Raw genomic sequence first — 27,764 nt, 5'->3', positions numbered from 1 at the left:
TAGTAAACCATGTGGTTGTCAGATTCAAAATGGCCAACACCAGTCCATTTCAGCTCACTAATGCCTAAGATATCGATGTTTATGCGTTCCATTTCATTTTGACAGCTTCCAATTTTTCCAGATTCATACTTTGTACATTCCATGTTCCGATTTTCAATGGATGTTTACAGCTGTTTCTGTTCAGTTTGAGTTGTGGCCCATTAGCAAATGAAGATTCTGTGAGCGTTTCTCCCCCGAGCTTAACTCTATTCACGTCATCGTGGTCATCTTGGTCAACTCTACTTTGAGGAGGCATTTTTTCCTCAGTCGCATTCTGAGTGCCTTGCCACCTTCCGGTCCTGTATCTGACAGTGTTTCTCTGCTATTCATAGAGTTTTCAGTGACTAGCGATTCGGAAGTAGTTTGTCACTCTTTTCTTCCTAGTCTGTCTTTGTTTGGAAGCTCATCTGAAACCTGTCCACCATGGGTGACCCTACTGGTTATTTAAAATACTGGTGGCATAGCCCTCAGAAGCACAGCAATTCAAACCACCACAGCACGACAGACAGACGAGTGGCGGTTGCGTGGTTGCTGTTAAATAGGAATCTCCTTGTGCTAGGGCCCTTAAGTCGCGCTCAAAGGCGGGATTTCTGTCCTCGGATGTCAATCAAGAGGCGGAAGCGCAGCAGGGGCGACTGGGTTGTAGTGAGATGCTTTGGGCTGGGCTTGTGGGTCTCTAAGTTGGTCAACCCCGCCTCAAAGCCATGATCCAAAGGTTAGGCTAGGAAGGCGCTCTCTCGTCCCCGGTAAGTAGGACAGCCTGGCCGGCCCCTGCAGTCTCTTCCCGCTAGGCAGCATCACCCCATCGACCTGGTCTCCAGACACCTCTCACCCCGCCGCTCCGTGGTCTGGGTTTCATTTAACACCTCCACCAGGTCTGTGCTGTTCTTGCATATCGTTTAGCCACCGCCCTCCATGATAGTAGCCCTCGTGCTACTATTATTCAGAGAGAATAGAAAATTCAGAGACTCTGAAATGTGTAGTGTGTGTGAGTGGAGCCAGCAAATACGGCAGGTAGTGTGGCGGTGAGCCAACGGGAAAGTGGTGGTAAATGAAGCCAGAGGAGTAGCTGTGGACCAGGTCACATGTAGCCTTCTAGGCAGTGAAAAGACTTTAGTTTTTATTCTTTGTGAATGGCCTTGGTGTGATCTGACTATGTTTTTTAAGTATTCTCTAATTTTAGATTAGATTATATGGTAATTATAGAAAGGTAGAAGTAGGGAAGACAAGAATCTATAATGATTTTCATGCTTGGTATTTTTTCAGGGTTCAAGACTTCTTTAAGATAAGAATCTGTAGCAGTAAACCAAGTGAAAAAACAGGGATCTGAAGGTTATTGTTGCATAGTCTGAGGAGAGCACCAGCTAGCCATAGTGGACACTGTAGGCCAGTGAACCCCTTTATTCCATCCTGTACATATAGCACCTTAGTCCTTGGCTATCTGGACTAGAGTGTCGAGTTGTACTGAAGCAGGTTGTTTATTTCCTGCAAGGGCTGTTTTTCTCCTGAGTTGCCGTCAAATTGATTCTCACTGATGGTGGCTCCATGTGTGTTAGAGTGCTCAATCGGGTTTTGGGTGGCTGATTTTTCAGAAGTAGGTCACTTGGCTTTTCTTTCAAATTGCCTCTGTGTGGTCTCAAACCTCTAGCTTTTGGTTAGTATGTGAACACATTAACCTCTCCCACCGCCCAGGGTACTTAATCTCAGAATATTGAGAGGAAGTAAGTGTGTGCCAGTGATGGCTCAGGACCTGCCACAAGGAAACAGAGGAAGAGCATCATGCTCAGTATTTTTTCAGAGTTCAAGACTTCTTCAAGAGAAATGCTGTGGAAGTGGGCTGGGCATGAATGGTGTCTGGGGCATCAGTAGGCAGGGAGTAGAAAGAAGACTTTAGGCATTCTGAAAAGCATCAAAGCCCTCACTGCAGCTGGAGAAGATGAACTAACAAATTCTTGAAAGGTGGCTCAAAGAAACCAGCTGAGGGCATTCAGTGACTTCAGTGGATTTATATAAAACAAGAGAACCAGTACTTTTGGCGTGCTTTGCTAGAGTGACCTCACATGGCACTGATTCGTTGAGAGCGTCCATTTTTAGGGTCAACATTCCTCATTTAGTGTGAGTATGCTATAAATGTCATCCATTTTTCTTTTTAAAAAAACACAAATGTACATGCTCTGGCTCTATTTAATTTCACACAAAATTCCTTTGTATGTACACAAAAATCACTTTTAAATATCTTAGAACTCTTAACTAAATTTACTTAATAAGCATAGAAAATTATCCTTATGAGTTGAGAAATGAAACATATTCTCCTTACTGAAGAAAGGCATTGTAGAGGACTGATTCAAATATTTTGCATTATTAAACCTAGAAATTCCTAAGACTATTTTATATACTGGAACTGCTGGCCCTGCTTTAGGAGGGAGTGGTCTCCACATTTCCTTTCAGTCAGCTGCTTGGGGTGTGGTGGGTGGTGTTGCATGTATATTGTGCCTCTGCAGCTCCTTCAATACAATGATGGGGAAAGTTTAAATCTCTGTGCATGCTTGAGGACTGGCCAGAAAAGCTCTTGGCAAAAGTGTGGAGTAAACAGATTTTGATGTTCCACCCCTGCTATGTTGTGCCTCCAACTAGTCAGCTGGGAGATAAGGTAAATAATTTAGAAGGTAACAGAAAAATACTTTTTCACAGAAACTGAAAATGTCTATATAACACATTTTGCTTTAATGCTTTTCTTACATGGATCTTTATTCAGTTTAGATAGAATTTTGGAATTCTAATGTGGACTATAGGATAAGCACTACACTGCTAATCGCAAAGTCAGCAGTTCAAACCCACCAGCTGCTCCTTGGAAACCCTACATAGGGTTGCCAAGTTAGAACTGACTCGATGACAGTTAACAACAAAAAGAAAAAGATAGTTTTATACTCTATACCCCAAGATTAGTAAGCCATTTTAAAACAAACCAGATGGTGGTTGCGATTTGAACCGTAAGACTTTTTGCTAGCAGATGAGCACTTTAACCACTACACCACCAGCACTCCTTGACTTAAAATGTGATGTCAGTAAAAAGTAATTCATGTTTAAAATAAAAATGTTTAAATCCTTTAAAACTGTATGTAGTATTTGTTAAGTGCAAAAATATAAAGCATATAATGCACACCAATGAAGAGGCATGAACTTAGTGCTCCATCCAGATGTCCTATTGATGGTCAAACATCATGTTGCTAGTTTTTATTATACAAGAGGCTGCCAATTCTTGTGCTTATCTCTTAGTACGTACATATACTTACTTACATTCTCTAGTACTAGAATGTATGCCTAGACGAAAATGCTGAGCTGTGGAATGTGGGCATGATCAGCTTACCAAGATACTGCCATATTCTGCGAAGTGATAATTGCTTCCATAGCAGTGTGGGAGAGTTCCACCTCCCAGACATCTTCATCAGTGCACGATATCGTCAGACTCAAATATTTGTCAATCTAATACATAGAATGGAGTTTTATGATCTTAATTTGTTTTATGGTTGTTAAAAAGATTAAGCATTTTTTCATGTGTTTATTACACAATAAATTTCCTTTTTGTGAGAGATGTGCTTATCCATGTCTTTCCCCCATTTTTCCTATTATTTATCCATAGACTTTCCTTTCATGTTCTGATTAAAAATCGTCTGTCATATATGTTGTACCAGATTACTGCATATTTTTTACTCTCTTTACCATGAGTAACCAAAAGCCCCAAACCTACATTCCGACTCAGCAACCCTATACAGGGTTTCCAAGGAGCATCTGGTGAGTTTGAACTGCTGACCTTGTGGTTCAAACTGACCTTGTAGTTCAGTGCTTATCCTACAGCATCAAGCCTCCATGGTGACCCTGTAAGACAGACTAGAATTGCTATGGTATATGTGTTGGGGCGGGGGGGAGGTTCCCATACTGTAAATTTTTAGAACAGCTAGCCTCATCTTTTTTCCGTAAAATGGTAGGTATGAACTGCTAGTCTGAAGATTAACAACAACCCAGTATAAACACTATACCACCCAGAGCTCCTTTTACCCTAAATAAATGTAACTTATATATGTATAGGAGCTCTGGTAGCATAGTAGTTACAAAACGGGCTGCTAACCTCAAGGACAGCAGTTCGAAACTACTAATGGTTCTGCGGAAGATGAGGCGTTCTGCTCCCGTAAAGATTTACAGCCTCGGAAACCCTGCACAGGGTCACTATGAGTTGGAACCAACTCCAAGGTCCTTAACAACAACATACTTATATAATCCAATGTAGCAATCTTCACCTTGTTGTTTTTGAGTGCTGTTGAGTTGGTTCCGACTCATAGAGGCCCCATATAGGGTTTTCAAAGAGCTGGTGGCGAGTTTGAACCACTGACTTTGTGGTTCAAACCAACCTTGAGGTTCAGTGCTTTATCCCACAATGCCACACCAGTACTCCAACCTTAACTTATTGATGTATTATTTTGTGTTTCAAAAATGGTTTCTTACCTCATAGTCATAAAGGTGTTCCTCCACATTTCCTTATAAACATAGAATAATTTGAGCTTTCACTTGTAAGTCTAAAATTGATATTTAAAGAAGGGATCTAATTCTTCATTTCCCCACACACACACTGGGAGTCCTTTGTACAAAAATCAACTGGTATATAGTGACACCTCTTTCATATACCAAGTTTCCATATGTATGAGTCCTATTCTGCCAACACCACAATATCTTTTAAGTAGCTGTGCGTTGTCCTGATAACTGCAAAGGCAGGTCCCTTGTTCTTTGTTCTTTGTTAATTAGTTTTAGTCCTTGACTCATCCATATAAATTTTAGAATTAGTTTGCCAACAAAAAACCTATTGGAATTTGGATAGTAATTGTGTCACATTTATAGATAATGAGTATTTCCATACATGAAAGTGATGTGTTTTCATGTTTAAAGTGTTCACTCATGTTTTGCTACAAACACTGCATTTTAATTTTACAGGTACATCGTTTTATTGTGCTTCACAGATACTGCATATTTTACAAACTGAAGATTTGTGGTAACCCTGCATTGAGTGTTGTTTTTCCAACAACATGTGCTTACTTTGTATCTATGTGTCATATTTTGGTAATTCTCACAATACTTTAAACTGTTTCATAAAACTATTATAATACACTTGGAGTCCTGGTGTGGCACTGTAGAATAACCACTGGACTGCTAACAGAAAGGTTGTTGGTTCAAACCCACCAGCTGCTCCTTGGGAACCGTATATAGGATAGCTGTGAGTCAGAACTGACTCACTGACACTTAACAACAGCTACAATTATACTCTTAGAAGACTATCGTATAGAGTAAGCATAACTTTGTTATATACACTGGGAAACAAAAAATATTTTGTGAGGTATGCCTGTATTTTGAAAACTTTTAAACATATTCAAAAGTGGACAATAGTATAATGAATCCCAGTTCCAATAATTTTCTATTCTTTTCCAATCTTGTTTTTCTTATTCCACCCACTTTCTTCTTTACTGCCTTATTTCAAAGCCAAATTCCAGGCATTCTATTGTTTTATCCATAAATATCTTATTTCAGTTAGAAATATTTCATTACTCATCCCTAAAAGATAAGGAGCTTAATTAACATAAACACAATACTATTATCATGCCAAGATTAATCAATTACGTTTTCTTACATTCAAATATAATTACGAATAAGTAATTATGAAGCAACTAATACTCACTTTAAGAAATAGGACCTAGCTAACACTCTCAAAACCCCCAATGTCCTTTGCAGTTCTAGTCCTGTACCACCACCTTGTTGATTTGTGACTTTTACCACCTATGTACATATTTTTATCTTTAAGTAAATGGAGCCCTACGTGATACAATCTTTTGTGTTTTATTTCTTTTATTCAGTACTATATTTGTAAGATTGATACAAATCGATGCAAGTGGTAGGGCTTCATTTTATTGTTTTAGCATTCTATTGTACGTTGTTGTTGTTGTTGTTTTTGTGAGGTGCCACTGAGTCCGTACCGACCCATAGCCACCTTACGCACAGCAGAACGAAACACTGCCCGATCCTGGGCCAACCTCACTACTGTTGCCACGCTTGAGTCCACTGATGTCACCACTTGCCCAGTCCATCTCGTTGGGGGTCTTCCTCTTTTTCTCTGACCCTCCACCTTACCAGACATCATATCCTTCTCCAGCTACTGGTCATTCCTGACAATATGTCCAAAGTATGAGAGTCGAACTTTGGCCATCTTGGCCTCCAAGGAGCATTCTAGCTGCACTTCTTCCAAAACAGATCTATTGGTTCTTTTGGCAGCCCGTGACACTTTCAATATTCTCCTCCAACACCATAACTCAAAAGCATCAATTCTTCTACGGTCTTCCTTATTCACTGTCTAGCTTTTGCATGCATATGAGGTTATTAAAAATACTATGGCTTGGACCAGGTGCACCTTAGTCCTCAAGCTGACATCTTTGCTCTTCAACACTTTAAAAAGGTCTTGTGCAGCAGATTTGCCTAATGCAATACCTCATTTGATTTCTTGACTGCTGCTTCTGTGAGTGTTGATAGTTGATCCAAGAAGAATGAAGTCCTTGACAACTTCAGTCTTTCCTCCATTGATAAGAATGTTGTTTATTGGTCCAGTGGTAAGGATTTTTTGTTTTCTTGACATTGAGATGTAATCTGTACCAAAGGTTGTGCTCTTTGATCTTCGTAAGTAAATGTTTTAAGTCCTCTTCACTTTCAGCAAGCAAGGTTGTGTCATCTGCATATCGCAGGTTGTTAATGAGTCTTCCTCCAATCCTGATGCCACGTTTTTCTTCACAGAACCCAGATTCTCGGATTATTTGCTCAGCATACAAGTTGAATACGTATGGTGAAAGAATATAACCTTGTTGTACACTTTTTTAAATTTTAAAACATTTTTAATTTTAAAACATTCAGTATTCCCATGTTCTGTTCAAACAACTGCTTCTTGTTGCAATTCCTAATGAGCACAATTAAGTGTTCTGGAATACTCATACTTCACAATGTTGTCCATAGCTTGCCATGCTTGTATGATATCATAACATGATGCTTGTCTGTTGTATGATTGTATTATATTTCTCTGTTTTAGTCATTTTAGAAATTTGGATTGTTAACAGTGTATGGGACTGTTAAAAGCAATGCCTTTTTGTGCATTCATGTGTGTGTTGCCCGGTGAGCAGGTGTGGTAAGTTTTTCCTGAGAGTCCTGATGTGGCGTTTTAGGATAAGCACTGGACAGTGAGGTCGGTTTAAACCGCAAGGTCAGTGGTTTAGACCAACTAGCCACTCCTTGAAAGCCTTATACGGGATTGAAGTGTTTTCTTGCTCAATATCTTTGTCCCAATATTTTCAGATTTTTATTTTTTTTACTAATCTGAGAGGAATATAACAACATCTCTTTGAAATTTTATCTTGCATGTCTTGTATTTTAATACCATGAGAGTGAATAATATCTGACTATTTTTACTATTAGGTTGTAAGTCTCAGAATTGCATAACTCAGATTTCTTCAAATATTCACAATATTTTTTGTTATATCATAAGACTCATTCTTTCAGAGTACAGAAAAAAGAAACATTTAGGTAAAATGAAGTAGATCAAATTAAGACATCACAGTATATAGTATCATTCGTATGTTTAATTTTCAAGTTTGGTAAGTGCCGTTGAGTAGGTTTCGACACATAGTGACCCTGTATAGGGTTTCCAAGGAGCAGGTTGTGAGCTTGAACCACCAACCTTGTGATTCAAACCAACTTTGCAGTCCAGTGCATTAACCCACAGTGCCACACCAGGACTCCATATACTAAATATTAGTAAAGTTTCATTTAAAAGATATATTAAAAATAAAAAGAGGCTCTGCAGTTTAGAAACATATTTATTATACACCTTTTTTATAAAAAGTTGATTACCACTAAAAGGAGATGAGGCCAGTTGCTGATGAACAGAGGAAAAACCCACAACACTATGATCAGAGAATCAGTGTGTGTGTGTGTCTGTCTATGTATAATATCTCAAAAGGCACAATTTAAATTTTTCTCCATATGCCCACCAGATAATAATACTGTCTACCTTTATGTTCATACAGAAAATGTTTCACATCTAGGAGCTCATGTTAAGTGGAGAAGTCAGTGTGAATTCTTTTAACTAACAGTTTATACTAAAACATTTCTTAAAATATTTATTGTTCACAAGTCATCATACGACATCTGGGAGATTGTTATGTATTTTGAGAACACAGTCTTCAGTTGTGAGTTCAGTCATTTGTGTAAATGGTGTGAGAATCTGAATCTTTTCATAGAATGTTGTTGTGAAGTGCCGTCGAATTGGTTCCGGCCCATAGCGACCCTGTATAGGTTTCCAAGGAGCACCAGGTGAGCTTGAACCACCAACCTTGCAATTCAAACGGCTTTGCAGTCTGGCGCATTAACCCACAGCGTCACACCAGTGAATTCTTGAAATAACAAAGTGTTTTTAAAACAGCAATAGCATGAAGTCAACATGAAGTTTTGTTTTACTGACTTTCAGGTTTTACAAACATGCTGTTTTTGTTAAGGGCCATCGAGTCAGTTCTGACTCACAGAGACCCCGTATAGGGTTTCCGAGGAGGTGCTAATGAGTTTGAACCACCTACCTTGCAGTTCAAACTGACCTTGCAATCCAGCGCATTGTCCTACAGCACCACACCAGGACCCCTTTATAAATCTAGACATGGCAAAACTGTCTAGAGTTTGTGTGGTTTCGGTTCTGATTTTCACATGTTCTTGTATATACAAATAGGAAAGAAAATTTTTAGTACAACTAAAAGTTTTTTTTAAATCTGTAACAGATAAAATCTAGGTAAGAATAGAATGCTTACACAAATTGTGTTAAAAAAAAAAAAAGAAATTCAAATTTAAATAATTATATTTGGCTTAGTACTATAGTGGTATTTATCATGCCTGTAGTCCTGGTGTGACGCTGTAGAACCATGAGATCAGCTGTTCATAGCCACCAGCTGCTCTCAGAAACCCTATACAGGGCTGCTGTGAGCCAGAACTGATTTGAAGGCACATAGCAACAGTAACAATAGTTTATTAAAGGAGTCCTGAAATGGCTTGTAGCACTGGACTGCTAACTGCAAGGTCAGTGATATAAACCCACCAGCCACTCTCTGGAAACCCTATACAGGGTCACTATGAGTTAGAACCAACTCAGTGGCACTAACAACAACAACAACAACAACATAGTATATTAAAAGGAGCGCTGGTGGTACAATGTTAAGCACCCAGCCTTGTTAAGAATCCACCAGCTTAGTAGAAGAGACCTGGTAATCTGCTCCTTCCTAGATTCCAGCCTAGGAAATCCTATAGGACAGTTCTACTCCTGAAAGGTGGTTGTGAGTCAGAATCTACTTAAGAGCACACAGTGCCAAAACATGTTTTAGTAGATTTTATCCCAGTGGGGATGAATATTTATTCTAGATAGGAAGTTGAAGTGTGAGACTATGCAAATATGCACAGATGGCTAGGTGGCGCCGAAAGTTTGTGCTTTAGGAGTCCTGGTGTGGCGCTGTAGGATAAGTACTGGACAGCAAAGTCAATTTAAACTGCAAGGTGGTGGTTCAAACCCACCAGCCACTCCTCAGAAACCCTATACAGGGTTGCACTACACAACTAGCTTAAAAGTTGGTGGTTCAAACCTTCCTGGTTCAACCCCCCAGGTGGCGAAAGACCTGTCCATCTACTTCTGCTATGGTAGTGGTTGTTAAGAGTCAGTTTCAACTCACAGCAACTCTGTATGGGGTTTCCAAGGAGCGACTGTTGGTTTTGAACTGCCACCCTTGTGGTTCACAGTCCAGTGCTGATCCTACAGCGCCACATCTGGAGTCCATTATGATTATAGCTAAGAAACCCCTATTGTACTCTGCAATGCAGGGGTTGCCAGGAATTGGAATTGATTCGATGAAACCAAACAGGTCTGGTTTGCTTGTTTTGGTTTGTTTTTTTATGAAAACAGTCATTTTTCAACATTTTAAAAGGCTTTCTTGCTACCATATTATAATTAATACCTGCCACTTTTGTTGGGGAGCACAGTGTATGTAGGCTAGACATGGGACTGAAAGCCACAAAGTGAGCAGTACAAGCCCACCAGATGCTTCGTGGGAGAAAGATGAGGCTTTCTGCTCCCACAAAGATTTGCAGCCTTGGAAACCCTATAATAGGGTCTCTGTGAGTTGGAACCAACTCAGCAGCACTTAACAATAACAAAAAGACTTAAATATATATTAAGCTATTGTATATGCCTATCATTCTCATTCCAGCTCTGTTTTTTGCTTTTTTCTGCCTGTCATTCTTTGTTTTGTTTTGTTTGGGTATTGGTTTTATTTGTTCTTAACAGTGTGTTCCTGGATAGCAGTTGTGGAGTATCCTCTCTGGGATTTTACATACACAGATTCTTTGCAGGTTTCTGTTCTGCACATACATATGCAAAAGTCATTAAAATACTGGGAACATTGTCAACCATCTGTCAGTCCTATTTGTAGGAAAAGTAAACAAAATCTCCTATAACTAACCAGTGAAAAGCCAGAACTAGATTGTATTTTCTCTCCTAGTTTAAGAACAGATGAAATGAATAAGAAACATAAGTGAGACTTACTTTCAGTAGTGCTTTAACTATGTTGAGCTTATTTTTAGGAGCTCCCCAAATTAAGTGTAGTTATAAAAAAACAAATGAGTTTGTTTTTGTTTTTTACCAGTGACTATCTTTGTTTTCGGAAAAAGATGAGACTTTCTGTACCCTTGAAGATTTAAAGCCTCGGAAATCCTGTACAGGGTTGCTATGGGTCAGAACCGACTCCACAGTGCTTAACAATAACAACAAGCTCTGGTAGTGTAGTGGTTACGAATCGGGCTGCAAACTTTAAGGTCAGCAGTTCAAAACTACCAGCTGCTCTGCGGGAGAAAGATGAGGCTTTCTGCTCCTGTAAACATTTACAGCCTTGGAAACCCTGTACAGGGTCACTATGGGTCAGAACCGACTCGACGGCACTAACAACAACAACATAGTATCTTGTATACACAAAGTGCTTCTAGTATGGATGTCAAGTTGTTAAATTGAAATATTTTCTTCTTTTAAATAATTTTATTTATTTTAAGTAGGATCTTCATAGCTCGAAGAAATAGTAGCTACTCTTAAATTTATAACTATAGTAAAAAGTCCACTGTTGGACTATTTTGCAAATTAATGACATGCATCTGACAGTAGTGAACGCTGAGGTGGAAGGTAAAAGTAACATTGGCTTCAGTGGTTATAGTTATATGTCGGCCTGGCTGGGCTATGATTCTTGGTGGTCTGACAGTTATGTAATGATGTAACTTGGTAGTGATAGAATTTGAAAGTTGTGTAATGGTGTAGTCATCTTCCATTTTGTGATCATCTTCCATTTTCAGATGCTATCAGTTTTCACATAACAATCTAGCCTTTGTACCTATGTGTCATTAAGTGTATATTTTAGTTTGGCTTAGTTTTCAGTTTCCGTGAAGAGACTATTTAGTTGTTTAACAAGAGGAGGGAATGTTGGACTGAACATGTACATTTATCTCTCCTCCTTCCTGAAACCCCACTTTACTCGTCAGAAAGGAGGTTTTTAAAAAATAAAGTATAAAAAGCCCATGAGAAGAAAGAGAATAGAGAGACGAGATTACAGTAAACAAGAGTTAGAAAAAAAAAAAAAAAACCAAAAACAGCTGGGTAGTTGAGTCATCCCATATACGGTTTCCGAGACTAAATCTTTATAGGAGCAGCCTCATCTTTTCTCCCATAGAGCAGCTAGTGGCTTTGAACTGCCAACCTTGCAATTAGAAGCCTAATGCATAGACAAGGGCATTTCCAAGAAGCAAGCCAGCAGCCCTATGTAGCACTCATTCACTGCCTTGCTCCCAGGAAGCCTACAACTTTACCCTCAAATCCCTCAGCATGACCTTCAGGAGATCCTTCTGTACACAACTGACTGACTGTAAGAAAAGACCTGCTGATACTGCAGTTGTGGTTTCTCTAAAAAACCACATCTGTTCACTCTTCATTGAGAACCCACCATTCAACAAGCCTTGCCTACGCATCCTGATCCTCTTTTGTTCTGTCGGTGATCATCAGACATGAAGAAAGATACAAGAAATTCACAGATTAAAACAGTGCAGAGGAAACTGATAACACAAGAAATAGAAAATAACAAAAAGCACTAATATATCACTCAAATAGTTAAGATATTGGCTCCACTAACCAAGAGTTAGCTTGAGGACTAAGGTGCGCCTGATCCAGGCCATGGTATTTTCAATAACCTCATATGGATGTGAAAGCTGGACAGTGAATAAGGAAGATCGTAGAAGAATTGATGCCTTTGAGTTGTGGTGTTGGAGGAGAATACTGAAAGTGCCAACTGCCAAAAGAACCAATAGATCTGTTTTGGAAGAAGTGCAAACAGAGTGCTCCTTGGAGGCCAAGATGGCTAAGCTTCATCTCTCATACTTTGGACATATTGTCCGGAGGGTACAGTCACTGGAAAAGGATGTCTTGCTGGGTAAGGTAGAGGGTCAGAGAAAAAGGAAGACCCCTAACGAGATGGATTGGCCAGGTGCATCATTGATGGACTCAAGTGTGGCAACAGTAGTGAGGTTGGCCCAGGATCGGACATTGTTTCGTTCTGCTGTGCATAGGGTCGCTATGAGTCGGTTCTGACTCGATGGCACCTGACAACAACAACAACCAAGAGTAGTATGCCTATAAGGGGAGGGAAGAAACAAATCAAGAACAAGGAATAGTACTTCATAACTAGAATTTTAAAAGTCCAGTATAAGGACTGGAAGAGAAAGTCAAAGACATCTTCCAGCAACTAAAACAAAGAGCCAAAAGGTTCGAAAAAGAAGGGAAAGTGTCAATCCAGGAAACTCAAAATGTGACTTTCTTTGAAACAACAAGATGTTCATTTCAGAACAACTATCAGTACAGTGATATAATGGAAAGAAGAGCGGACCAGACTTTAAGATCTGCTTTGAATGAGTCCATGGATGGAGTAGTTTGAGTTACCTTATAGCAAATGTGTTTATGACTGCCATAACACATTACCAGAAATTAGTGATTTAACGCAAAAAATGTATTACAGTTCTGGAGGTTAGAAATCCAAAATAGGTCTTCCTATACTAAAGTCAGGAATCCTGGTGTGGCTCTGTAGTGTAAACCCTGGACTGCAAGGTCAGTTTGAACCACAAGGTCAGTAGTTCAAACTCACTTCTTGTTGTGTGCCGTGGAGTCGGTTCTGACTCATAGCAACACTGTACAGGGTTTCCAAGGCTGTAAATCTTTATGGGAGCAGAAAGCCTTATCCTTTTCCCACAGAACCACTGGTAGTTTTGAACTGCTGACCCTGAGGATAGCAGCCCGATCCATAACCACTACGCTACTAGCCACTTGGCTAGTTGCTGTGGTTTGGAACCAACTCAACGGCACTTATAACAACAATACTAAAGTCAAGGTATCAGCAGGGCTGCTTTCTGGAGACTCTAGCTTCCTTTTCCTAGGTGCCTGAACAAAACAAAAAAGCAAACCAGTTGCCATTGAATCTATTCTGACTCCTGGCAGCTCCATGTGTTTCAAGGTAGAAGTACAATTCATAGGATTTTTAGTGGCTGTGAATTTTTTGAAGTAGATCACTAGACCTTTCTCCTAAGGTGCCCCTGGGTGGATTCAAACTGCCAACCGGGCAGTTAAAAGCCTAGCATTTAACTATTTGTGCCATGTAGATGCTTCCCTGGCTGCTGCCTCGAAGCTGCCTTCTAGAGCATTTTTTGGCTCCTGGTCCCTTTGTGATCAGCAAAGCCATCATATCTTTCACTTCTAAGGACCCTTGTGATTACATTGGGCCCACCAGGATATGCCAGGCTAATCTTCCAATCTCAAGGTCAATTGAATAACAACTGTAATTCCTCTGTACCATAGTGAAAACATATTCATAAATTCTTGTGATTAAGATGTAGACATCTATGTGGGCCATTAGCATGCCTGCCAAGTCTTTGTTTTCTTCATCTATCACATGAAGAGAGCTATTCTCTTCTACCTACTTTTATACAGATACACTCATTGCTGTCAAGTTGATTCCACTTCCTTTATTATAGAGGCACAATGACTATTCAGACTTTTCAACAGTAGAACAAGTATTGAATCTTGAAGAATAACTATATTAATGCCATCATCTTACCTCATTTTTATATAAATCATAAATCATTTACTGTATGCTCACAGATGCACATACATACATATACACACAGAAATCATCTCATGGTGGCAGAAATTTCCAGTGTAAAAAAGGCTTTGACATTTGAAACAAAAGCATTGAAAAATATATCAGTAGTACTTGGTGTCACTACCAAGTAATAGACCCCAACCATACTTTTTATAAGCCACCAACCAATGCTACTTAAATTTTTTTAAGACCTATTTTTTACTTCGGTTTCTATGTTTGGAATATGTAACTTAAACCACATACTAACTTGAAATCAAAGGTGAGAAAGAGCAAGCACCCTGTGTTTGCTTCAAGTTTCTCACAGAGAAATAAGAACAATTAGTTCCTTCAATTTTGCTTTTAGCAGTTTTGCCCCTCACAAAGGTCACTATAAACTTATTTAGAAATTCCTTTTAAGAACAAATTTTGGAGCCTCCTGCAAACTTCTTGTCTGTCACCAGCTGTGAAGTTGATCCCAAGTGGAAAGAGGTTGGTTAACCTACTAAACTCAGAGGGCAAAGTACAGACAGAAACAGCACTTAGGATTGGGTTTTAAATGCATTACTGACAGCCTACATATTTATAAATATTTCTAGCATGTACTTGTAGATAATTCCATTACTGTACTTAATTGGTTGTTTTTACTTCTCTATGGTAATCTATGATATGACTTATTTTTTATAGTGATGGTTCCTTATGTAAAGCCTTTGGCCTGATAGCCAGTGTTGTTTCAGTGAGATGAATCACTTCCTGGAAGCCAGAGAAGTAGAATTAACATTAATGTTCCCACTGTAAAATATATAGCACACATCAGTGTTGTGGTTATGTGCCGTGGAGTCGGCTCCAACTCATAGCAACCCTGTACAGGGTTCCCGAGGCTGTAAATCTTTACGGGAGCAGAAAGTCTCATCTTTCTTCCGCAGAACTGCTGGTAATTTTGAACTGCTGACCATGAGATTAATAGCCTGATTCGTAACCACTATGCTACCAGAGCTAGTGAGGGGGGCTTCAGAAAGCTTGTGGAAAATGGAAAAATAGTGGAATTTTTCCACAAACTTGAAGCACTTCCTTACTGGAAAGGTTTATCATTGTCTGTAAGTTTGTTGTTGCTAAGTACCAGCAAGTTGGTTCTGACTCATGGTGTTTCCAAGGAGCAGCTGGTGAGTTTGAATGGCCAACCTTGCTGTTCAAACCAACCTTGTGGTCCAGTGCTTATCCTACAGCTCCACACCAGGACTCCTGTAAGTTTTGTTGTTAAGTGCTGTCCGACTCATAACAACCCTTTTTATAGGGTTTCCAAGGAGCAGCCAGTGGGTTAGGACTTAAGACCTTGTGGTTCCCAGCTCAGTGCTTACCCTACAGTGCCGCACCAGAAGTTTGGACTGACCTAAATATGAGAATTTGGAATCTGTTCTCTCCGTTGTTGATTGGATGGTGGCTTATAAAGATCATATGGTTGGGTTCTGTTACTTGATAGGGACAACAAGTAATAACACAAAAGGAAAAGGAGGCTGTTATTTCCAGAAAAAGCAAAGTAAGCAGAAAGAAACGGCATATATTAACTACAGAATTTATGCTTAATTTTGTTGTTGTTGTTGTTAAGTGCCATCAAGTCAGTTCCGACTCATAGTAACCCTGTGCAGGGTTTTGTAGTAGGACAGAAATGGAATCCTATTTGGTCAGCTTGAATATATTACTACCCTAGTAAAAATGTTAAAGTGACCCATTAAGAATAATAAAGTATTACTCAATGTAGGTGTGGAATACTCTAAACTACTGTTAAGGGATTTTTAAGTTTAAAGTAAATATATGTTTAAGGGTTAAAAAAAATGTTAGAATCTAAGTGTATCAACACAAACCAGTAAAATTAACAGTTAAAGAAATAGGAATTGTACAAACAGTTCTTTATCTTTCAGTAGTTGATAGTTTTGACCATGAGAATGTTAAAAACTTGAATCTCTTTACCAAATACTGAAGCAAACTTTGAAGCTATTTTACACCCCATTGATAGGATGACCAAAGTAAAAAAGTCAAAGATGACCAAATTGTTAGGCACCATCAGCAGGGTTTCTGTGAAGCCAGGGTCTTTAAGCCCTTAGTACCCGTTACCACTTTCATGTCATATTAAATGAATTTGGTATGAGAGAGAGAAAATAAAAGGTCTGGTCTTCTTCCCTTCCCTGCCTCCCCAAAGTAAGGAGTGCTTAGAGGAGACAGGCTGTGTCTTTTCTGAGCACTATATCAAAACTCAGCAAATACATGTTGGCTAATTGACACATAATAAATTATGCTAGTAAATAATTTATCTTTCTATTTTTTTGAGTCTTGGTAATGACATTTTCCTGAACATTATTTCTTTACTTCTAATAATATTTTTAGAAAAGCTCTTCTTTCTCTATTTTAATGTTTTGCTTACTATTTATAAAGTCTAAGAAATACGTTACAGGATGGGCCCCACAGGTAAAGAATGAAAATGGTGAAAAGAACGTCATATGAAAGAGAGATGAGTGAAGTTTGAGCTATGAGGTAGGGATAGGCTATTCTTGACTAAAGACTATTGATTATCTCTTTGCTTTTTAAAATGAGCACTACATTGGGCAGTGGAGTCCTGATTTGGCACTATAGCATAAGTCCTTGACCACAAGGTTGGTTTGAACCTCAAGGTTAGCATGACATATATTGGCCCGTGACATATATTTGGTCATAATGGATAAGACAAAGAGGTTTAAGAGAACTGAGCTGACATTGTTTCTTAAAAGGCCTTTTATTCAAATTCACCAGTCTCTACTCGGAAACCCTATACAGACAGGATCACTATGAGTTGGAACTGACTCTATGGCACTTAACACAATAACAACATTGTGCAGTGGCTTGGTTGTTCTAGATTTGTTTATTTTTAGTGAGAAAAATCATCCTAATGGTTTTCTGAATAATTAAAAGTAAAAATGACCAAAGTTTATTTAGGGACTATTGTTGCGTAGTAGTATTCTGACCCATAGCAAAGCGTTTCCGAAGAGCAGCTGGTGAGCTTGAACCATTGACCTGGCAGTTCACACCGACTTTGCAGTCCAGTGCATTAACCCACAGTGCCACACCAGGACTTCAGGGACTAGAGTAGGTGAAAACATAGAGGCTGTAAGGTAAGACTTGTACAAGAGCAATTAGACATGGAAAGTTCGTCAGAGGAGCTCAGATTTGAAGGGAATATTAAATGTCACATACATTCAAGGCACTAGCAAATGAGTTAGTGAGTATAAAGGGCATGGAACTGTGTTACTCATTATTATTATTATTATTATGACCTATCTATTGTTTGGAGTCCAGGTGCGGCGCCATAGGATAAGCACTTGACCTGAGGGTTGGTTTGAATCACAAGGGCAGTTCAAATCCACCAACTGCTACTCCAAAACCCTAAACAGGGTCACTATGAGTTAGAACCAACTCGATGGCTCGTAACAACAGCATCTACTGTTTACAGTGTCACTTTGAGTCAGAAATGACTCAGTGGCATTTAACAACACTACTTTTTAATTGCTCAGTGGTTAGTCTTTACAGCATTGTATCTTCAGTATCACTTGTAAACTTGTTAGACATCCAGATTCCCAGCCTGCCTCAGACCTCCTGGTTCCGAAACTTAAGAGTGGCACCCCATGAACCTGTGTTTTAACAAACACTCTGGAGATTATGTTACACACTCGAGTTTGAAAACCATTGCTTTATAGGGTCCACCTGCTGTAATCACTAAGACGATGACTCACTGCTCTGTGGACAGTGTTACTGTAAAGGAGAAAAATTATTACCATTGGATAAATCATTTTTAAGCACAAAACAAACTCCATTAGAATTTGGTATTGCCTTTTGACATCTTCTATGTATAATTGGCCCGTGACATATTTGGTCATAATGGATAAGACAAAGAGGTTTAAGAGAACTGAGCTGACATTGTTTCTTAAAAGGCCTTTTATTCATTCAACAGACATTTATTGTCTATTATGTGTCAGGCTTAGCTGTTGTCATAGAAGCACTCTTAGTGTTCCAGGAACGTCTGTAAGCAGATGAATTATAGTATCATATTGTAAGTGCTATAACTCAAATCTGAGCTATGTACTGTGAATGCTCAGACCAGGGGATTTCCAACAACCTGAACACAAAAGTCACATTTGAGCCGGGTCTTAAAGAATGAATAGACCAGATGGGAAGAGATTTGGGGTAAGGGCACTTCAAATACTTTATTGACATTATTACTATTAAAGATGTTATTTTCACTTTTTGTTTTAGTGAAGACCCACTAGGAAAATGCTTTTATTTTGCTACCAAAAAAATCATTCATTTTTATATTGCTATAACTTTTGTTCACCTCTTTTTTCTGTCCTGTGAACTGGACACGTGATAAGAAACAACTCAGAAGTAGCTCATGCACACACCCAACACTGTCAGAGGCATCAAAGAAACAAATGACTATTTGTCTTAGAAATGTCGGGGGTCTCATTACACTGTCAATATTTTTAAAAATTAACAACTTATTTCAGAGGCTCCCAAACTGTTTTCCATGCTCTTGACACTTCAGCAATATATTTTGTGACCTCCCTAGGCCAAAAGAAATACTTTACAGTTTTACTCCTTAGCTAATTAGGTCTAGACAACTTAATAAGCATTTATGCCATAGGAACTTAGTTGCTATTCGGCAGCAAGGAGAATAGTATATATAAATTGAAAGGAAAATACTTTTATTTCATTATTATGTTATTGTTGTTATGTGCCGTGGAGTCAGTTCCGACTCATAGCAACCCTGTACAGGGTTTCCGAGGCTGTAAATCTTTACGGGAGCAGAAAGCCTCATCTTTCTCCCGCGGAACAGCTGGTAGTTTCGAACTGCTGACCTTGTGGTTCGCAGCCCGATTCGTAACCACTACGCTACCAGAGCTCCTTTATTATTGTACAACCACAATTACTTTTGGGATGTGCACAACTTCTCAAACCAGGGAATAAGATTGAACATCATCATCCTCTTTTCCATTCCATATGGATTTTGCATAGTGCTTGCTTATTTTCATAACAACTGATAAAGCAAGCAGTAAAAGATGAGACTGGAAAGGTACACAGGACTTCTGTATGTTACTTCATATACTATTACATCTTACATTTATCTGAATGTTTTAAAAAGCTCTTGAGGGATCGCATGCTGGTGAGTGATATGATCATATTTGTATTTTAGAAAAGTATTTCTAGACACAGGGCGAAGGATAAAGACGGGGAAGGAGGTTGTAAAACTGGAAGCAAGTAAGTTTGGAGCTGCCATTGTGATTTAGATGACCGGTGATGGTCCCTGAAATAGGCTGTGGGGGTGGACAGAGTGGATGGGCACTGATCAGGTGTGATAATGAAAGGGAGGGAGGCTGAGGTTATCCCTCATATCTGACCTAAATGACTGGTTTACCAAAATAGAGAGTGCATGCAATAGGGAGAATCAAGTTGCAAAAGGAAGATTATGTGTTTGGTTTTGGAAATAGGAAGTTTGAGTGCCGTCTCTTTATGAATTCTCCAAGTGAGAGAAAGGGCACAGAATTCAAAAGGCCAGAGGAAGTTCTTTGGTGACCTCAGAAATTTTTCTTATGTTTTAGGATAAGATCTATTATTCTAACATGTCCATAGACACAGATGAAAGGCTTATTAGACTCTTAGATGGTTGCAGCTATGTTGTTCCCATCCTGAGACTGACAGGAGGAGGAGGGGAAGCTGTAGTGAAATGGAGGTCAGAGCTCTTCTGAACACCCTGCCCCTGGACTTGACCCATTGTGTGCTGGTAGTGCTCTTAGTCTATTAGTTCTTCATAGAAGAAGCAAGTATTGTGTAGGCATGGATGACACATGAATAACAGTGGCAAACTAGATTGATAGCCATATATAATGTGGTAGCTGTATATTCAAAGCTAACAGGGTGGTGCTCAAGATACCTTCTTACAGTTTGGGGAGGAAGGCAAGAAGTGAGTTGGGAATTACTCATTTCATTTTCAACTATACACAAAAGGAGAAGGAAACATCCTTCTTCACCCTTATGTACATAGGACCCAACATCAGCAGTTATCAATGTGGGGCCATCCTACTTTACTGAATCATTGAAATTTTAGATAAAATGCTTCACCCAAAATGTATCATGTGTATCTCTAAGATACAAGAATTCTTTATTTAAAACTGTAGTGAGATAAACTGCATAGTAAGGGTATACTGTAGCTGTAAAGCACACGTTTAAAGTGTGCAGTTTGGTAAGTTTAGACATACCAGTGAAATCATCACTACAATCATGATAGTGAACATGTTCATCATCCCCAGAGGTTCCTTGTGCCCCTTTGTGGTCGTTCTATCCCTCAGCTCTCCAACCTTCCCCAGGCAGCCATGGATCTGTTTCTCTCACTAAACACTAGTTTGCAGTTCCTAGAATTTTGTGTAAACGGAATCTCATAATGTAGGCCTTTTATGCCTGGTTTAAGTTACTCAGCAGAAGTATTTTGAGATGTATCTCTACTGTTATATGTATCAATAATTCACTCCATTATACTGCTCAGCAAGAACTAGATAGCCACACCCCAAAATAAATTAACAATTCTTTATCATCATCTAATATCCAATCTGTTTTTAAATTTCCCCAATTGTCCCATAAGTGTGTTTTTATAATTGGTGTGTTTGAATCAAGATGCAAACCCTTTGAAATTAGTCTTTTCATCTTTTTCTTGCTTTTTCATCTACTCCACATTAGTAGTTCATGATCCTTTATTTAATGGCAAATAATGGTGTAGAAATGTCATGGGAAGAGACGTTTTCCCTAATTTTCTCCACCTTAACACAATTAATCATTCTCATGTACCGCCTCTAGACTATGCATAATAACAGTTAACATTTCAAGCATGGCAAAAAGTATTCAGATGTTGACAGTGTGAATGAAGTTCCCTATAAAGGATAAAATAAGTTTCCAGGAAAAATGATGACTCTTTGCTACTGACAAAGACTAATACATCTTGCAATGGAGTGCGCCACTTCCTGTTTTTCTTTGCAGAAGCCTTACTCTGGAATTCCCCTGTTGCCCTTGATTTACATCTTGTCTCAATCTTGTATCATTAATGCCGCACACCCTATCCTACCCCTCCCCCCCCCAAAAAAAAGTGCTGTTTTTAAATGTCCACATTATGCTTGGAAAATGTGAAGTTGATTTTTTTGTTTGTTTGTTTGTTTGTTTTTAATATCCTTAGGTTCTAGCTGTTGGATTCACTATAGTTCAGTGGTATTGGTGGTGGTGGTGGTGTTAAGTGCCGTTGAGTTGATTCCTACCCATAGCGTCCCTGTATAGGGCGCTTAAGGAGCAGCTGGTGAGCTTGAATCACCGACCTTGCAGTTCAAATGACTTTGAAGTCTGATGCATTAGCCCACAGTGCCATACCAGGATAACCCCTGTTCTGGGTCTCATCTTTCCCATCTCCTCTAGAAATGTATAATGCTGACAGTCCTTTGTTTTCTTTACCTTAAGTCTCCCCTTTCATGGGATCTTTCCCATCAGAATTTAATTATGATTAATGCCACCCCTCTTAAAGAGAAAAGAAAATTAGTCTGTCCTCATTTCTTCTCCTGTCTGCCACTGGCCTGTCTCTTCTCCCTGTTCAAAAGGCCAGTTTTGTCTGGGTTTGATGTCTCCATTTCTTCAGCTCCCAGCCACTTTCTAATCTTCATAATGTGTTTTCACTCCTACTGCTACCCCTTACCTCCCTGCTGCCAGGTCGAATGGACATGTTTCCGTCTTCATCCTAATCAACCTTGGTGATTGTGTGTTACAAACCATCTATTACAAAGCCAATAGATCTGTTTTGTAAGAAGTGCAGCCAGAGTGCTCCTTGGAGGCCAAGATGGCTAAGTTTCATCTCTCATACTTTGGACATATTGTCCGGAGGGAACAGTTGCTGCTGGAGAAGGATTTGGCCAGGTGGCATCATTGATGGACTCAAGTGTGGCAGCGGTAGTGAGGTTGGCCCAGGATCGGACATTGTTTCGTTCTGCTGTGCATGGGGTCGCTATGAGTCTGTTCTGACGCGATGGCACCTGACAACAACAACAAAGCTAAATGAGATTTCCTAGGGGAAAATATGTATGGCGAACACTAAAGTTCCAAGGTTGGAAGGAGAAGAATAAAACATCAAAGGAGGCTGGAAGGAAAAGACAACAGCATTTAAAGCTGGTGGTAACGTAGTGGATTACGAGCTGAGCTGCTAACTGAAAAGTCAGAAGTTCGAATCTACCAGTTGCTCCATGGGAAAATGATGAGGCTTTCTGCTCCTATAAAGATTTACAGTCTCGTAAACCCTAACTCACTAAGTACACTTAATTGTACTTATGAGAAATCTGTACCTAGACCAAGAAGCAGTTGTTCGAACAATGCATGGGAACACTGAATGTTTCAAAATTGGGTTCTATGAAGAAAAACATGGCGTCAGGATTGGAGGAAGACTCATTAACAACCTGCAATATGCCGATGATACAACCTTGCTTGCTGAAAGTGAGGAGGACTTGAAACATTTACTTATGAAGATCAAAGAGCACAGCCTTCGATATGGATTGCATCTCAATGTAAAGAAAACAAAAATCCTCACCACTGGACCAATAAACAACATTCTTATCAATGGAGAAAAGATTGAAGTTGTCAAGGATTTCATTCTTCTTGGATCAACTATCAACACTCGCGGAAGCAGCAGTTAGTTAAGAGATCAGATGATGTATTACATTGGGCAAATCTGCTGCACGGGAACTTTTTAAAGTACTGAAGAGCAGCGATGTCAGCTTGAGGACTAAGGTGCGCCTGATCCAAGCCATGGTATTTTCAGTAACCTCATATGCATGTGAAAGCTGGACAGTGAATAAGGAATACCATAGAAGAATTGATGCTTTTGAGTTATGGTGTTGGAGGAGAATATTGAAAGTGCTGCCTTAAGAACCAATGGATAGATCTGTTTTGGAAGAAGTGCAGCCAGAGTGCTCCTTAGAGGCCAGGATGGCCAAACTTCATCTCTCATACTTTGGACATATTGTCAGGAGGGACCAGTCACTGGAAAAGGATATCGTGTTTGATAAGGTGAAGAGTTAGAGAAAAAGAAGAAGATTCCCCCATAAGATGGATTGGCAAAATGGCAGCACCGATGGGCTCAAGCGTGGCAACAATTGTGAGGTTGGCCCAGGACTGGGCAGTGTTTCGTTCTGTTGTGCATAGTGTTGCTATGAGTCGGTACCCAACTCAGTGGCACCTAACAACAACTTCTTTGTTTAAGGAGCCCTGGTAGTGTAGTGGATTACAAGCTGGGCTGCTAGCCATAAGGTCAGCAGTTCGAATCTACCAGTGGATCCACGGGAGAAAGATGAGGCTTTTTGCTCCCATAAAGATTCATAGCCTCAGAAACCCTGTACAAGTAAGGTCACTATGAATCAGAACTGATTCGGTGGCATACCACCACTACTGCCACCACTTCTTTCCTCAGTTGCCAAATCCAGTCACCAACCATGTGCAATTGATTTGATACACTGAGCACTTCTTGACTCTGCCCACTTCTTTTCATCTCTGCTGCTTGAAAAAAGCAGCTCATCTTTTTTCACCTACATTACTGTAATCTCTCCTTTGTCCCCCTCCTGCCCGTTTTCTTCCTGTAGCTATCTTGGACTAACCTTTTTACACATTTAATCATGTCATTCCCCTGCTCTCAAAGCCTTTCAGTGATTTTCTACTGCTTTGGCGAAGCTGTACATACACTTCAGTCCTTTCCATTGAGTTTGAGCCGATGTGATCTGGTTCTTGCTTTCCTCACTGTTTTCATTGTATGTCTCTTTACCCTTTACTGTGCAATACAGCCCTGCCAGGTCCTGAACAGCATGAAGGGAGGGTGGAAGCCTCCACTTTCATATCTACAGAAGAAGTTAGGTTAGATGGTTCAAAGAACCCTCATCCTCTGATGGTGAAAATAGATTTGGGTGTGTCTGGGCAAACACACAGAGCTTCCTAGTAAGGCAGCCCTAAAGGAAATACAACAGAGTATATAATCAAAGAAAAAGAAAGGCATTCTACTGTTGGCATCATCTTTTTTTTTTTTTTTCTTATTGTGAATTAAGTGAAGGTTAACAGATAAGATCATCAGCTTTACTTTCAATAGATTATTGACATCATCTATGATGCTATGCCTGTATCTTAAAAAAGAGAATCTAGAATCATTGAGATAACATATGCCAAATGGGTGGATAGAACTAGATAAACTGAAGTGTGGGGAAGAATAGGAAACAGGGTGTTAGGAGAAGAGTACAGTTCTGACATGCAGCATCCCAGAGTAAAGGATGCTTGTGGGCTGTCAGACTGCAGTTATGGATAGGAAGTCTGCAGCACCTGTAGGAGCAGCTGACACTGCAATATGTAAGAAGGAACTAGGAACTCAGCACATTGCAAGAACAAAGTTAGAGACCATAGCACAAGGGGTCTGGGCTCTCACTTGGTTTTCTAACATCATTTTCACCTGAAATATTTATATGATTCCAGAGAATAAGACCCCAAAAGACAGATTGGATTTCTCATTCAGGAAGAAGCTGGGAATAACTTAATTTGAAAAAGTAAAGGAAAAATGTTTTGTCTGCTGTTTTAAAAGAACACATAAAGCAGACAGTTTTAAGAGAAGAAAAAAATACAAATTCCTGTAGAGATTCAGTCATACTGTTGCATGATATGATAACAAGAAAGAGTGCCTGAAATACAATCATCGAATTTGGTGGGACTGCTGAACAAAATCACTGCCCTGGAACAGGGTTCAGCACTGCTCATAGGCCACATCCAGCCCACCATCTGTTTGCTTTTTTAAAATTATACCAGGGGCTTCAAAAAGTTTGTAGACAAATAGAATCTTGTGCTTTCTGAATGTATATGATAAAAATATACATAATAAAACATTTGCAACTTTAACAATTTTTACTGTACAATTTGGTGGCATTGATAGCTGCTTTTGTAAGTTAAATGTAACTGGAGCATAGCCTCTTTCATTTGGTCTCTGTTATAAGTACTTCCTAGCTGGCTCAATCAGTTAAGCATTCATTTATTTACAAAAAGACTGCTGGTTCTAACCCACTTGCACCTCATAACAATTTTTCCAAACTCTGTGGGGCAGCTCTCTAGATACATGGAGTCACTGTAATGCAGAATAAACTAGACAGCAACTGGTTTTTACCAATCGCTAGGTAGGGTGCATATATGTAATGCATAATAAAACATTCCTATAGCAGGAGTTTTGGGAATAGCAAGCAAATCTGCCCTTACAGGGAACTGCCTGACAAGTCATTCCAGCATGGAAAGGTAGGTAGTTGATTATACAGACTTTACAGGCAAACCTCAGAGATATTGCCAGTTCCCTTTCAGACCACTGCAGTAAAGCGAGTCACATGAATTTTTTGGTTTTGCAGTTGCTATTAGTGTCATCGAGTCAGTTCTGATCATGTTGTTGTTAAGTGCTGTTGAGTCGATTCCACTCATAGCGACCCTGTATAGGGTTTCCAAGGAGCAGCTGGTGAGCTTGAACCCATGGACCTTGTAATTCAAATGGCTTTACAGTCCGACACATTAGTCCACAGAACCACACCAGGACTCCAGTACCAACCCTGTAAATCTTTGCTGGAGCAGAAAGCCTCATCTTTCTCCCATGCAGTAACACTTAGGCTTGAACCACAAACCTTGTGGTTCACATTCCAGTGCTTATCATACAGAACCAAAAAGACAGAAATATTCTAAGAATTGCCAGAATGTGACACAGAGGTACAAAGTGAATTTATGCTGTTGGAAAAAATGTCCAATGTGAGCATGTGCTATTACTTGATGTGGGGTTGTCACAAACCTTCAAAACGCAATGTCTGCAAAGCGCAACAAAGCAAAGTATGCCTATATATGCTGTGTAAGACTATGACAACAAAATACAATCCGTTTGTTAATGATAAAAGGTTAGGAAATAATTTTAAAATCAGAGTTATGTTCACTAACATAAGGTTTTGTTTCGTCTCGTTGAAGAGTAAAGCATAATAAATAAGTGCCTGGTCCAAGCTACATCAAATAGTATGTTAAATTCTCAATGCTATTGTTAAGTGCCATTGAGTCAGTTAAAACTCAGTGACCCTGTATAGGGTTTCCAAGGCTATAAATCTTTACAGAAGCAGAAAGCCTCATCTTTCTCCCAAGGAGCAGCTGGTGTGTTTGAACTGCCAACCTTGTGGTTACCATTGCATAATTCTACAGAGCCACCAACGCTTTCTTTTGTGTGTATACTTCATACAGGGATTTCATCGTAAGTGGTAAAGGTGAAAAAAAATTACCATTTTTTTTGTCCTGGGCAAATCCATTATATTATTAAATGAAGTTATCATTCATGGTATATAATTCCATCAGATTTGGTCTCTTGTCAGTAAGATCATTTTTTGTTAACTCACTGTTCTCCATATTTCAGAAGCGGCGACGGCGGATTGATCGAAGTATGATCGGAGAACCAACAAACTTTGTGCACACAGCTCATGTAGGATCAGGAGATCTGTTCAGTGGAATGAACTCGGTAAGTATGTGGGTGAGAAACACAAAGTAGGTCCTGGGGCATATTCACATACTGTGAGACTGGCATATACGTTTTTAATGATCACACTGCTAAGTAAACGTAAAGACATCAAGTATGAACACATAATGTGAATACTGAAGAGATAAGTGACTGGTGAGAAATTAATCTTGTCTAAAATAGTCATTTGCCACCTTATGTATATGTTTCTATTTCTTACACTTAATGCTTTTCATAAGGAGCTCTGGTAGCATAGTGGTTACAAATCAGGCTGCGAACCACAAGGTCAGCAGTTTGAAACTAACAGCCGCTCCGTGGTAGAAAGATGAGGCTTTCTGCTCCCATAAAGATTTACAGCCTCGGAAACCCTGTACAGGGTCGCTATGGGTCGGAACCGACTCCACAGCATTTAACAACAACAACAACAATGCTTTTCATAGCTCCCTCTCCCCTGAATAAATAAAATATCTGTGTTCAGATTTGTGGTTAAGGTCCCTGAATTCTCCAGGTTCTATGCAGAAGGTATGGAGATCATCCTTGTAAAACTGTAATTATATTTTATTCTTTTTTGTTCAGTTTGTTAACTTTTTGTGCACATTATTTTTTATTAATTTATAAATGATTAGCCTTTACCTGGTGGTAGTAGAATGCTTGTAATGTATTTATTACTATAGCATAAGTGCTAGTGCACTACGCTGAGGATATGAATTTTCATATCTCCCTTCAGGACAAGGTAGCCAGAATTGGGTAAGAAGGATAGGCTAGTAAGAACCAAAAATAAGGAAGGTAGGTTTATGTGTTGTCTTTTAGAATGAGGTTGCAGTGAATTTCAGAATTGAGTTATGATTTGCTCA

General features: G+C 39.4%; 1 protein-coding gene across 1 annotated transcript in view; it reads left to right on the top strand.

Moving 5' to 3' along the window:
* The window catches only part of CDC42SE2 (CDC42 small effector 2), a 45,332-nt gene that overhangs the window by 8,037 nt on the left and 9,531 nt on the right, over window positions 1–27,764 (top strand). The window contains exon 2 of the mRNA XM_006872940.1: window positions 26,812–26,913. Within this exon, the coding sequence (XP_006873002.1) occupies window positions 26,812–26,913 (102 nt within the window). The remainder of the gene's footprint in view (window positions 1–26,811; window positions 26,914–27,764) is intronic.

Source organism: Chrysochloris asiatica, unplaced genomic scaffold, assembly GCF_000296735.1.
Source record: "Chrysochloris asiatica unplaced genomic scaffold, ChrAsi1.0 scaffold00215, whole genome shotgun sequence".
Taxonomy (NCBI): domain Eukaryota; kingdom Metazoa; phylum Chordata; class Mammalia; order Afrosoricida; family Chrysochloridae; genus Chrysochloris; species Chrysochloris asiatica.
The sequence above is the reverse complement of the archived record's forward strand: the minus strand, read 5'-3'. Positions and strand labels throughout refer to the sequence as shown.